Source organism: Ambystoma mexicanum, chromosome 4q, assembly GCF_040938575.1.
Source record: "Ambystoma mexicanum isolate Mex_15411 chromosome 4q, UKY_AmexF1_1, whole genome shotgun sequence".
Classification (NCBI taxonomy): domain Eukaryota; kingdom Metazoa; phylum Chordata; class Amphibia; order Caudata; family Ambystomatidae; genus Ambystoma; species Ambystoma mexicanum.
In genome coordinates, this window is record NC_090928.1 from 726,496,170 (window position 1) to 726,510,316 (window position 14,147).

General features: G+C 46.2%; 1 protein-coding gene across 3 annotated transcripts in view; it reads left to right on the forward strand.

Annotated features, from left to right (window-relative positions):
• Positions 1 to 14,147, forward strand: part of SLX4IP (SLX4 interacting protein) — a 1,704,175-nt gene that overhangs the window by 61,944 nt on the left and 1,628,084 nt on the right. For all 3 annotated transcript variants that reach the window (XM_069608327.1, XM_069608325.1, XM_069608326.1), the window contains exon 2: positions 5,738 to 5,791. In XM_069608327.1, the coding sequence (XP_069464428.1) occupies positions 5,765 to 5,791 (27 nt within the window). In that variant the 5' untranslated portion in view covers positions 5,738 to 5,764. The remainder of the gene's footprint in view (positions 1 to 5,737; positions 5,792 to 14,147) is intronic.

The following is a 14,147-nucleotide window of genomic DNA, read 5'->3' on the forward strand; positions in this document are numbered from 1 at the left end:
ACACTAACAAAGAATAAAAAGAATATCACTGTACATAAACTTTTACCTCTCATTTTACCTACCCTTGACTCCTTACCAGACACCACTGATCCTACCACATTAGTTGACGAATATAATAAAATGATGACTGTAGCTTTAGACTCTATTGCCCCTCAGAAAATTTGAAAAAGTAAGCCCAAAGCACACCTTAACTCTTGGTTCACCCCCCACCTTAAAACATTGAGAATGGAAAAAAGAAAATGTGAAGTCTCATGGAGGCTACTACCCTCTGCTGAAAACAGAACTAATCTTATTAATATTTCATCCCTCTATAAGCAAGAAATACTTCTGGCCAAACAAGAAACATACAACAATAGAATCCAACAAGCAAATTCTAGCACTAAAGAATTATTCATAATACTAAAAGAACTTGAAACTCCTATCCCAGTGCCAGACATCTGTGAAAAGGATAACACCTGGTGCTCCAATATACAGCAAGTTTTATCTAACAAAGTTAGCACCCTTCAGGATAAAATTGCAAATAAAAAAGCAAACTTACCTAATCTGATCTCACCAGCCAGCACCCCCACGTCTGCTCATAAACCACAGCTCCGCTTTAGTTTCTCTAAAATATCTACTCTCCAGGTTGAAAAAGTCATCCTTTCCCTCAAACCTTCGAACTGCCAGGGTGATAAATGCCCAGTCCACCCTTCATATCAAAGCTAATCAATGCATCATTTTCTTCAGGCAATATCCTGAGTAACTTAAATGAGTCTTGGGTACTCCCCCCCCCCCCACCCTCCATTTAAAAAACACACTAGACCCAACTATACCCACCAACTACAGGCCCATTACAACAGTGCCATTCCTGCTCCAAATCTTAGACAGGGTGGCCTATCTACAAATACAGGAGTACTTGGAGCATAACCAGCTCTTAGGAGCCCGCCAATCAGGATGTAGGCCTCAACATGGCACTGAAACGGCACTAAATGATCTTAAGGCCCAAATCGACAAGCTTCGTGACAAGGGGAAATCAGCCTTACTACTCCTTCTTGACCTCTCAGCTGTGTTCGATTTGGTGGACCACAAGGTATTATGCAAACACTTGGACTCAGCAACCCGCTTCTCTCAGAAGGCCATAGTTTGGATACAATCCTTTCTGAGTAATAGGACTATGAGAGTCTTCTCACCATCAGCAGAGCAGACCCCATTCCTATAACATGTGCGGTGCCTCAGGGGTCATGTGTCTCACCCACAATGTATAATAAATTCACCAAGCCCCTTTTCAATGATCTGTACCTTCTTGGCACCGCCTATACTAACTATGCCGATGATACCCAGATTCTCATACCACTTACTGGGGATTACGATAAGGATTTGGCCTTGGTAAATAGAATATACCTCCTCATCCAGGGATGGATGGCTGTCCACGGTCTATGCCTGAATGATGACAAAACTGGACTTATTATTCTGGGCACCACCTCTAACATTAATAAACTTCGCTCTAATTACACCACCTTCAATATCGATGGCAACTCTATTAAAGTTGTCAAAGAGGTAAAACCTTAGGTTTCTACCTAGATTCCACCCTTGCCAAACAAGTCAATTCATTGGCCTCCGCTTCTGCACAGACATGCAAGCTAATCAGAGCCGGTAAACCATTCCTTTCCAAGAATAGCTGTATCATCCTGGCCAGAGCGCTAATCTCGTCTAAATTGGACTATTGTAACTCCCTGTACATTGGTGCCAATAAGTACATTATCGGTAAAATGCAGACGCTCCACAATAATGCCCTTAGAGCAGCTTTGGGTATGGTGAGGAAAGAGCACATCTCTGAGGTAAGGAGACAGAATAACTGGCTATCTACAAGTGACAAAATCTGGTTAAAAACTGCCACGCTAACATACAAGTGTCTTAACAACAATGAAAATCATCCAGTCGGCCCACTAGAACTGCCACTATTAACTGTCTGACTGTCTGACTGTACCAAGATTCCAATTAACGAATGTTGGGGGTAGTACTTTTCCGGTAAAAGCCGCACCGCCATGAAACTCGCCATCACCCTCCCTGAGAGCAGACCAATCCTATTTGAATTTCAGATAGAATCTCATCAACTGGCTCAAAGAAAGCGACCACTAACGCGCCAGCTACTCTCCATTTGCCCCTCGAACACTTGCACTGTACATAGATCTCTGAATGCCCATTTTTTATCCTGTATCCTATCTCAAATTATGTAATATTGTATTGTCTATTCCTGCTTTATGTACTTACCATTGCCTACATATTTGTGCCCATCTTTGTATATCACTGTGTAACCCTAAGCTGAACGTTTTCTTGTATCTTCTGCGCCCCGATACCCTTGGGTCTGGTGCGCATTACAAATAAATAAACAAACAAACATTGGTTCCCTTCCCGGGTGGAAATAACGCTCATCTCCTGCAGGTGCCAAGATGACAAAAATGTATCTGCATATGCAAATGCCAGTGTGCCTGCAGAATGCGGCCAGATGGTTTGTTTTGTGGGGAGACTGCCACGGGATGAAAATGCATCAAAAATGCACTCTGGGATGCCCTTCCATTTTTGAAAATCATTGCGCTAATTTTCGCCTTTCTACCTCTTTCAGAAACCAGGTACAGTGGAATGCAGAAAGTTTACAGGGTCTATAGACCGCAGGAAGCATTTTCGTGCCACAAATAAAAATGCTCATGATTGCCATGAACATTTATTTTATAAGTACATGTCCACTGCCATTTCAAAAAAGGTAGCAGGCGCTCCTCTCCAGAAAGAACATGGTATGATAACCTGTTCTGAGATGAGATTTTGCTGCACAAGCTTTTTGCTCACTGTACCTTTCACAGATGGGAAATATCCATTTGCATATCAGTCTTTGTCCCGCCCACATGGGCAGTCAAGCACCGAAATGCTATGGCAATTCCTCTCTGAACAAGAGTACCAAAAGCAACCCCATACACGTGTTTCAGCCTTGTTGGGCCTCCTCAGTGAGGTGAAGCTTTGTCTCTCTGAGCACAGTGAGCAGGGAGTCCGCGTCTGGTTGCCCCCAGGTAACTCAGGGTGACCAACCCCAAATTCCTTTCAAATATTTCAAAAAAGGTAGCAGGCGCTCCTCTCCAGAAAGAACATGGCATGATAACCTGTTCTGAGATGAGAGTTTGCAGCACACGCTTGAGTGGCAACCAGACGTGGACTCCCTGCTCACTGTGCTCAAGAGAGGCAAAGCTTCACCTCACTGATGAGGACCAACAAGGCTGAAACACGTGTATGGGGTTGCTTTTGGTACTCTTGCTCAGAGAGGAATTGCCATAGCATTTCGGTGCTGGACTGCCCATGTGGGCGGGACAAAGACTGATATATAAATGAATATTTCCCATCTGTGAAAGGTACAGTGAGAAAAAGCCTGTGCTGCAAACTCTAATCTCAGAACAGGTTATCATGCCATGTTCTTTCTGGAGAGGAGCGCCTGCTACCTTTTTTGAAATACATGGCCACTGCCACTGGGTGTGTAAGGGGCCTAATTACCCTCTGGCTAATGTGAGGGGCCAGAAATGAGAGGCAGACACAGAGTTGTAATATTTTCAACATTAGACATCTTTATCAAAATAAAGGGGTTGGATAAAGGCCTTTCTGTCCCTATCCTAAAGTGAGGTTCCCAGCATAGGAAACTAAAACTAAAGATCAGTCTGTGCCTCGTCAAAATTATGCTATCAGTCCTTGTGTCCAAAGCATATCAGACCCTCACACTAGAAATGAACAACCAAATGTGCAAGGTAAACGTCTCTGTTTTAAATTTAGCAATGTATGTAAAATCCAACAAAAAACAATCCTTCGATCCAGAGGGTGGGATCCAAGACTTTCCCTGGACTATTTTAAGTAGCATAACAAAAATGTCCCTTTTTAAACAATGTTTTCTTAAGAATAGCAGAAATGTCTCTTTCACCCAACACTTTCTTAAGGATGGCAAAACGTGTCTCTTCAAGCAACAATTTTTGAAGAATAGCTACAGTGTCTCTTTTAAACGCCAACTTTTCAAGGATGGCAAAAGTTTATCTTTTACATAACTACTTAAGGACAATTTCCTGGTATAGTCCTCTGCCAAGAATCCTTCAGTAGACTCTTTGGATCCACTGGTATACTCTACTGCCAAGTATCTTTTCACAATGTCTTTTCATTTTGTATATTTTACATGGATTACCTGGTGTACTCCCCTACCAGGAATCACCTTCTGGGTTTTGTAGATCCCCTGGTAACTCTACCGTAGGGTATCTTTCTCCAAATGGCTCACTGCCTGATACATTTCGTTTATCGGGGCTTCTTTCAATGTTCTCTCCATATTCAGTATAGCACAGTTGTATTCCTGCAATGTCTATACTTCATTGGCTGTAGATACTACTTGTTTCAAGCTTCCCCATATGGACATCTCATATATGAAGACCTGTTCAAGTTCTATCTTTTAACTTCTTCTCCAGCATTCATTTGCTTGTGGCAATGCTTGCTCCAACTTTCCCCATATTGATATCTCAGGCATAAGGATTTGTGCAAATTCTGTGTTTCGGTATTACTTGGTCAGTATTCAAAATGAACTTAAAATTGTTCATTTGCCTGTCGGTACGCTTCGGGGTCCCCATCAACATAGGGCAGACGCACCAGTGTTTCATGGCATTTCTGATCCGTGTCCTGTTGCTGCGGCAAAGTCTTCACTCCGGCATAGCGTCTCCCGCCTTGCAGACCCTCTTTCAGCTCTCCGGCCGGCTCTGTGTTTACTTGCCAGTGAAGCTGCAGCTGTTTGGCAGGACCACGTCTCCAACAGCCTCTCTCCTGCTGCCGGCACCTCTGCGGCTCTCCCTCTGTGCCTGCCGTGCTTCCCTGGGTCTCCCGCAACTCCGGTGGGTAACACGTACAAGCGGCAGCTTGAAAGCACATGCCTTCTTTTGCACGGTCCATTCCCGTTCATCTGACTTCACCTGCAGTTCTGCCTCCCGATCCGTCTGCTCTGCTTCTCTCTTCTCTGATTCTCCCTTAAGTGTAAGCCATTTTTAAAGGTCCCGTGCAACTGAGCTGCAGGTTTAGCTAGGGGTTTCTTTCAATCTATACTAACTCCTTCTTCCTCATCTCAGTACTTGAGGCATTATGAGAGTTGGAGTCCATAGGATTTTTAGGTCTTCCAAAATGATATATTTTATGATTCTTGTTTATAACAAAACCATCAGAGATAGGAGATGTTGAATATGTTTTACATGTATATGAGGTATGAATGGCATTCTGCTCAGTGTTTTGCAGAAAGGGGTTTTTGGGTACTGCAATGGGGGGTATTTGCAATGTGACAAGCCATTAAGAATTCAGGAATTATGCTGTCTCCCTCTCTGGGAAGGGAAGAATACTGCGCCTCTCCTGTTGGGGTCACCACCTTTCCCCGATAGCCGTCTTCTCCCATGTGGTCCTCCCTCATGATATCACCCCCAAGGTCAAGATCAGGTAGCGACTGCCATCCCCTGGCCACATGGGAGGAGATCTTTGGCTGGGGATAGTGATGACTCTACAGGATTCATTGCAGTAGGTAAGGCACCTACCGACCCTCCTTGGTGGGGTCACTAAGCCAAAGCATACAGATGTTGAGGGGGAAAATGGGCCCCCATGCACCCACAGCTTGCCCCCCTGTTCCTCACAAGACTCATTTGAAAATGTTTATTTTTGTACATACATTTGTATTTGTGAATTAATTTAATATTTTGTATGTCTACAGGTTTCTGTTTGGTGTTACTTGACGATCATGTCATCAAACAAGTTAGTAGTTAAGGTAATATTTCTGAATTTTGGGATGGGGCTTGATTTAGATTTGCTACTGAAGAACGAATGTGCTTGGATTCATTTTGAAGTTCATTGGTTGGGGTTTAGGTGGGTGTATCTTTCACATAGATTGGTTTCAATATAAACTGTTTATATGGCTAATACCTAATGTGACTGGATGCTCAGTTTATAGTTCCTTCCTGTAGCTGAATGCTCTGTTTCTATTGTATGCTATTTGAACTGCGGAAGTATAACAATAATCAAAGGATGCCTGTTGTAAAAGAAATTGGTACCAAAAAGGACCTCAAACTAAATTATTTGAAACTATGACCAAGCAAGAAGTTCTGGTGAATGTATTGTTTTCATTGATGAGTGAGTTTGTGCTTGTGTGGAATTATTGGATACATTTACAGTATGAATTAATACATTGGTGAACCTGAATAGATTGCAATGCGAAGATGAATGAATATATGCATGTCTCCAACATTATAAGTAACAGGTGCGCAGGTGCCTTCCTCGGGATGCCACTTTCAGTGTTCTAATGTGATTCATACAAGAACAGAGTACTCCAAGAAGCTCTGCAAATGTGTTGCTGAATCAGAAAAGGGCTTGAAGATCAAAATACATCTCTTCCTTTTTAATTACTAGCTGAAAATAAAGTACCGTAACAGAAAGACAATCAACTTCCAAACAGTGTTAAAAATTCTCTTGGCTCAAAATTGTAACCTGGCTATCTTGATAACATGGATACATCAATTTATTGTAATCCAAATGCACAATACATAGATAAATAGTGGATAGATGAATAAGCGTATTGTAGGCTAAGGTCTGACTCCAGTAATATCAAATATATCATTGAGCCAATAAAAAGTTCATGGGAGCAAGAAAACAAATGTATTGCACACAACCGCGATTGGGAACAGTAAGAAAATTATTCGAAGAACATCACAAAATGTCAGTGTTGCATAGTAACGAGCGGAGTGATATTGCTAAACATTGTTTCAGAATTCTTTAGAAATACTGTTTGCTGATTGGACAGCCAAGATTGCTCTATCGGGAAATCTATACAACGCATAGGCCTATTGGCCTGTTCTAACCCTTGTGACCATTCTACGAACTACCTCATAATAATGACTTCATGGTGGTACCATTTAGTTTCTCAGGATTGTGATTGGACAGTCAACACGTTAACATGTTTCATATACGCTTTGACATTTGATTGGTGTAGCTCCTTTGGCCATCCTTTGGTGGGCCATTTCAGTCAACGTTGACCAATAGACTTGTGAGGTGTGAACAGTGTGACAACAATAGTATACTTGGAGTCCTTTTCCCATGAGCGCTGGATTTGTCTTGGTTAATTTGAGACAATCGCAATGGAACTGACCTTCAGATTGCTTGAACATCCCAACATAACCGTGCTAGGTGTAGGAAGTCTTCATTATCAATCTTAAATAATCGCCAGATGGGGTGGGGCCAAATTCGCTTATTTCAACAGAAGTATGCCGGTCTGTGCAGAATTGTGAAGTTCTGCAGACAACATTTGTAATTGCAGGATACACACTTAGTTTGGATGCATATCTCCCAGCATTCCTTATCTCTGATGGGTATATTTAAAGCTGTTTCCCATTCCTGCTTAACTTTTGAACATTCCCACTTCTGGTATCCCATAACAAGTTTGTATGTAGAAGAAAACGCTTTATATTGTGATCCTGTTTGGGAAACTTATCTAGCTTAGGAAATGATTTACATTTTTGGGCGATGTCCCCCCTCAATCTGTATTTTAACGTTGTTAGTAAGAGTGATGACCCACCATGTTCCTGAAATGCATTCTTTAATGATGCTTGAATCAAAATTGAAAGGTAGATCCTCAATCCTGCCAAGGAACTAGTAGCAATATGGAGCAGCACCACATGCTTTACATGGTGGTTGTCATAGCCTTTATTTGAAAGCTTTTTCTTTAGTCTAGAACGGGCCCAATGGAATACCAGTGCTGTTTCAATGTCAGGTAGTCTAACAGTTACTGCACACAGGAAAATCAACTTCAGTCCTGTGGCAGAGCCAACATTCTTTCCATTTGCACATGCTGACCTTCTATTGGAGCTATACAACATGCCAATGAATGATCCGTCTGTAACACTAGTTAATAAGCTTCCAGCTCTGTAACACCCTGACCCCATATTGCATATGGTAACATCAATAGGTCCTAATTGACTCTGTGTTCATCGCCCTGCCAACTCCAATTTTATCAACCAAGATTTTACTTTTGAGAAGGAAGGAGCAGGTAACAAAATTGCAATGTTAGCAAACCGGTATAAGCACTTTGGAATGATCACAATCTTTATAAACAACTCTCTCCGTCAATGTTAGTGGTAAAGCAATCCAGCGTTCTTCCCCATTGGCAGTTACAGTGTGTATTGGGACAAAGGTATATGCTCATAGATTCTGAGGTCAACTTGGCTTTTGTATGCCAAGTTAATGGGTCCTGTGCTGACTCCATCTAAAGCCAAGCTCCTCACCACACTGCCCAGTGGCTTCTGTCAGAGGAAACGATTCAGATATACTCCAATTTATACCACGACCAGAAAAATAGCCAACATTATTCTCTTCATCTACAACAGGGAGCATATTCCTGTCTGGGTTTCATATATAAAGGAACAAATCATCAGCATGTATAGCTGCCACTGATCTGTGATTGTGAAAGTGAAGGCCCCTCTGCCCATGGCATTAGCACGTTATGCTGGCAAGAATCTCTATTGCCAACACAAAAAGTATCAAAGCCAGGAGGCCACCTTGCTGGCTCCTCTTATTAATTTAAAAAGGCCTTGAGACAATGCCATTAGTGTTCACTCTAGCTAGCATGTCTGAATATAATAGATAGACCAGAGATGTGACAGTCCAGCCATCCCCACATTCTGCCTAGGACCACATACATGAATAGCCACTCTAGGGACCTGAATCCTAGCTTACTGGCTACTGCCTTTTCTACCTGTAATGGTGTTGTCTGATCAATCAGGCTTCATTTCAGGGACATCGACCCAAGCCAACCTGAGCGGACTATGCAATGTGCTACCACTTACTGACATGCAATTACCTACAAGATTTATTCTGCTACAGTGGGTCGCCCAACTCCAGGCCTTAAGGGCCATAATCCTGACAGAGTTTAAGGATACCTTATTAATATTCATGAGATACATGTGAATACAGTTACCCTAAATGTACACACATTTATTCTCATGAATATTAATGAGGATATCCTCAAACTCTGTCAGGAGTAGCCAGTAAGCAAGGATTTTGACTAATAATGTATCAGTCTTAAGTAGGGTAAAGGACGATAAGATTTACAGTCCTTGCTATCCTTGTACGGTTTAAGGAGGAGCATGATTAACGCCCCACATTTGGAGGGAGGGTTCCCTCCAATAATTACTTGGACTATGTTTTCAATTTGGGAACCAGTAGCCCTGCAAATTCATTATAGCACTCAATTGTTCTCACATCTCGATACAGTGATTTTCCAAAAGACAAGACCTCAAGGATCTTCATGATTTCAGGGCACGTTTGTTACACAAATTAATTTCAATTGGCTAAGATCTAGATTAATTTCTGTACCTGATTCGGAAATTCGGGAGGCATACTAGTTTGCTAGAATTGCATAAAAATCAAATTCATCTATACAATATTTGCACACGCAAAGGACAGTGTGTGATGAAGGCAGTCTGCTGGTTAATCCGTGTGTGTTCCTGGAGCTCTGCTGGAGGAGGCACGCCCACGGGAGTAAACTATATTCAAGTGCGCCACGCAATAGATGGTTTGACAAGGTCAGTCTGCCACAGTGTGTATGCTAAGGTACCTAGTTAATCCCATTAATAGTTTTGACACTGATGGGGGGGAAGCCTGCCCACGGAAGTAACCTTTATTAAAGCACGCCGGGGGCGTGGCTTGATGGCTATGTGAGAGGACGTTCCTTGGAGGAGCTCCCGATGATCCGATCTTGATCCTGGGAAGAAGTGATGGTTTTCGGCGGACTTTCGAGCCCACGGTGCATCCAAGGGTGCATGAAAGTGGGGGGCACATGGTGAGTGCCCTCCCCACCAGCGAGACTGCATATCCACAGAACTAGACTTCGAAGAAGGTGGCAGTTGCGCAGTGGAAGGGCAGCACCCAAGATGCATGTGTCTCTTGCTGGTGGCAGGAACATAAGTGCGAGCCCCCATTGAGGAGGCCCTGGATCGTGGCGTGCCAGCAGAGCGAACCCAAGTTCAGCGGAACCTTGCTGTGAAGGGGTCGGCGAGCGAACCCCGCAAGGCGCTCCGCAGCGCCGGAGACGCAGCTGGGCGCGTGTGCCCAACCGACGCAGCAGGATGTCCTCCAAGGTGGTGCGACCCCGGATCAAACAGCCCACGATGGAGGCCTACGCTAGGTCGCCCCCGGGCGCGGAAGGGGTCAAGAGCAAAGAAGCCCTTGTGGCGGCGACGGACCCATCGGGTACTATCCAGGAGGTGCTGGCAGCAATTGCCGACTTGAAGGTGGCTTGGGAGACGAAGTTGGGCCTGGCCATGAAAGAGCTGCAGGAGGGCCTAGACCTTAAGATCGGAGCGGTCCGAGAAGAGGTGAACCTGTTGCGTCAGGACGTGCGAACGATCGCGGAGCACACTGGGGAACTGGAGAAGGAGTTGGCCCCGACCACAGAGGCGTGCAATGCACATGCTAAGGAGCTTCATGCCCACGTGCAACGAGTGGGCAATCTGGAGGACAGAGCAGAGCAGGCAGAGGGGCGCGCCAGGCGCAACAACATTTGCATAGTGGGTGTTCCGGAGGGAATGGAAGGATCGAACCCCACGGATTACGTTGAAACCATGCTCTTGCAGGTGATTACAAGCGGGGAGCTGACCCAGGGGTTTGCGGTTGAAAGGGCGCATAGGGCCCTGACCAGGAGCCCCCCGTGGCCGTTGATCGCGAAGATCTTGAACTATCGTGACCGCGAAAAGATCCTCAAATTTTTCCGGAAAGGAGGTACGATGGAAAGGGGGTCAGCGAACATAACGGCGTATCCGGACTATACGCTGCTCGTACAGCGGAGTGGAATGAACTTTGGAACGGTGAAAAGGAGGCTTAGAGAAGCAGGCCATCGCTACATGTTGCTCTACCCCGCTAGGTTAAAGGTGTTTTATAAGAACAGATCCCTCTTCTTCGAGACGCCAACCGAAGCGATGGAGTGGTTGGATATGCAGGGTCGACCTCAGGAATCGGATGCCCAGACAGAAGCGGCTGGCGATAAGTAGCACGTTGCAGAGGCACCCGTGAGGCCATGGTTACGACATTGGGACTGGAATATAGTACAATATATGCTTGTGGGGAGGAAGTCATGGTATCTGCCGGCGGGTCCCGTTGAATGCACTTCTCCTAAATAGATGACTGGGAGCTCCTAGGGAGCACCCTCTGCACCCAACAGTAGTACACTTAGTTAGGTCACTGTTAGATAGGTGACACCCCGCGGGGTCCTTGTCCTCGGACACAAGACGGGTCCAGACGTGGGTAGGCCTGAGATCCAGGGATGGAGTTGGGCTATTGTTGGGGGTTGGCGGGGAGGGGGGGGGGGGAGTTGTGTGCAGTGGTGTGAAGTTGGGGGGGGGGGTATTGTTTGTGAATAGAAGGGAGAGAGCCAGGAAACGAACTAGCATGGGGAGCATTATGGGAAGGGATGGGGATAGGGATAGTCCGACCGGATGGCATCGTCTAATCTCAGAATTGTGACCTGGAATGTACGGGGCCTTTACAGCTACCTGAAACGTAACAAAGTGATGTTGTACTTGAAGAGAATGCGTGTAGACATAGCCCTGCTGCAGGAGACCCACCTCACTAGGGAAAGGCTGGAGGTGGTCAGGAGAAAATGGAAGGGCAATGTTGTGGGGGCGGCATACTCGACGTATGCTACAGGGGTCATTACTTGGGTGGCGCCTCATGTGCCGTTTCGGGTGCTTGATTCTACGGTGGATCCGGAGGGTAGAATGGTGGTGGTAACGGGTCTCCTGGAAAACAGGGAAGTGCATATCATAAATTTGTACGCCCCCAATAACGACACAGCGGCTTAATTTAGGACCCTCTACAGTAAACTTGGCCCCCTGGCAGGGGGTACGGTAGTGTGGGGGGAGGGGACTTTAACTGTACCGTGAATCCCAGAATGGACAGGTCCAAGGACAAGGTAGGGAAAACGGCACCGGCGGCCAAAGCGCTGGGTACCTTACTGAAAGACCTAGGCCTAGAGGATGCGTGGAGAAGGCTGCATCCCACAGATAGGCAGTATTCACACTACGCAGCGCCACATGATTTGCACACAAGGTTAGATTACATGTTTGTAACAGCCGAGATAGTGAGAGACATAGAAGGAGCGGAATACAAGGCCCGAGTACTATCTGACCACTCGCCCTTGGTGGTAGACTGGAGACACCAGCCCCCAAGACCGCAGATCCCTACATGGAGACTCAGGACCGAGGCTCTGCAGGACGAGGGGTTTCGGGAGGGCCTGAGGGATGCCATCGAAGAATACTTTGATATAAATACGGGAAGCGTAAGCTCTGTGGGCACACTGTGGGAAGCGTTTAAGGTGGTGGTGCGCGGGGTAGCCATTTCCAAAGCTAAGGGGCTACAGGCGGGCATCGAAAGGGAACTCCAAGAGGTGGAAAGGGAGCTAGAGGATCTCGCGCGTTGCGAGAGCACCGCTCATGATAACAGAACCAAAGTAAAGGAGCTCCAGTTGTCCTGCAGCGCACTCTGGGATAGACTATGCAGACTCAATTACAGGAAATATACGGAGAGGATACACGCAGGGGGCGACAAGCCGGGCAGACTGCTGGCCTGGCTGTATAAGAGTGAGACCCCCCGCTCAGTGATCAGTGAGATTAAGGATGTGAGAGGTTGCATATGCAACACCCAGAAAGAGGTAAATGAGGAGTTCCTTAAGTTTTACAGACACTTGTATGAGGACACGGGGGAGGATATGTGTCAAGACATACTGGACACATTGGAGGACACAGAACTGCCCACCCTGGGTGACCTAGAACGCGCGGAGTTAGATGCACCCGTCACCTCGGATGAGCTGGAGGTAGTGATTCAGAATTTGCCCACTTGCAAGGCACCTGGTTCGGATGGGCTGCCCAGCGAGTTCTACAAAACATACAAGCAAGAGCTGCTTCAGCCACTGCTTGCCACTTTCAACGAGGCCTATGAGCAGGGGGAACTCCCATTGTCCCTCCGCGAGGTTGTGATCATCCCACTCTTGAAACCAGGCAAGCCGGCCGTGGAGTGCGGGTCTTACAGACCGTTGTTCATGCTTAACCAGGACAGCAAAATACTTACGGCTATGCTGGCTAATAGACTGAAGAAGGTGATTGGGAAACTGATACACCCAGATCAGACGGGATATGTTCCAGGCAGGAACATCACCGATAACCACAGGAGGCTACACCATATCATTGACCAAACTGAGGAGGACACGGGCGAGTTGGCTATAGTGTCGTTAGACGCGGTCAAGGCCTTCGACTCGGGTACGATGGTCCTGGCTGAAAGCGGTCCTGAAGGGGTACGGAATGGGATCTGGATACCTCGGATGGGTCCAGTTGTTTTACAGCACCCCGATGGCGAGAGTCAAAACAGGGTCCACAGTCTCAGATACCTGGCAACTTTGCAGGGGGACCAGACAGGGATGCCCCTGGTCACCCATGCTATATATACTGGCATTAGAGCCGCTGGCAATATGCCTGCGACAACAATATGGGGAGGTGGGCATAAGCACTGTCAGTGGAGGGCACCTGATATCACTATATGCGGATGATATGCTCCTTTATTTGCGTTATCCAGAAGAAAACCTGCAGTAGGTGCTGGAGGTAATAGAACGGTACGCCACCCTCTCGGGCATATCGGTTAACCCTAGAAAGTCTAGTCTGTTTCCTTTGGGCAGATACAGGAATGACCCGGTACAGAGGCTGCCTGTCCTGCCAATACCATGGCAGCCCGTGACATTTAGGTATTTGGGAATAAATATTTACCACAAGGTCGCGGCAGAACACAAGCATAACACGGAAAAGGCGATAGAGGGGATCAAGAACAGCATGGTATTCTGGTCTAGATTGCCCCTGACCATGATGGGGAGGGCGGCCTTGCTCAAGATGGTGGTCCTGCCTAGACTCTTGCACTTTTTCGTGAATGTCCCGTTTTTGATACCTAGGAACCTATTCGCGAAACTTCATAGCGTGTGTAGGGGTTTCGTGTGGGGCAGCTCTAGGAATAGGGTTGCTCTGTGGAAGCTCCAGAACCCATGTGACGGGGGGGATAGGCCTGCCTAATTTTGTATTACCTGGCGGGGCAGCTGC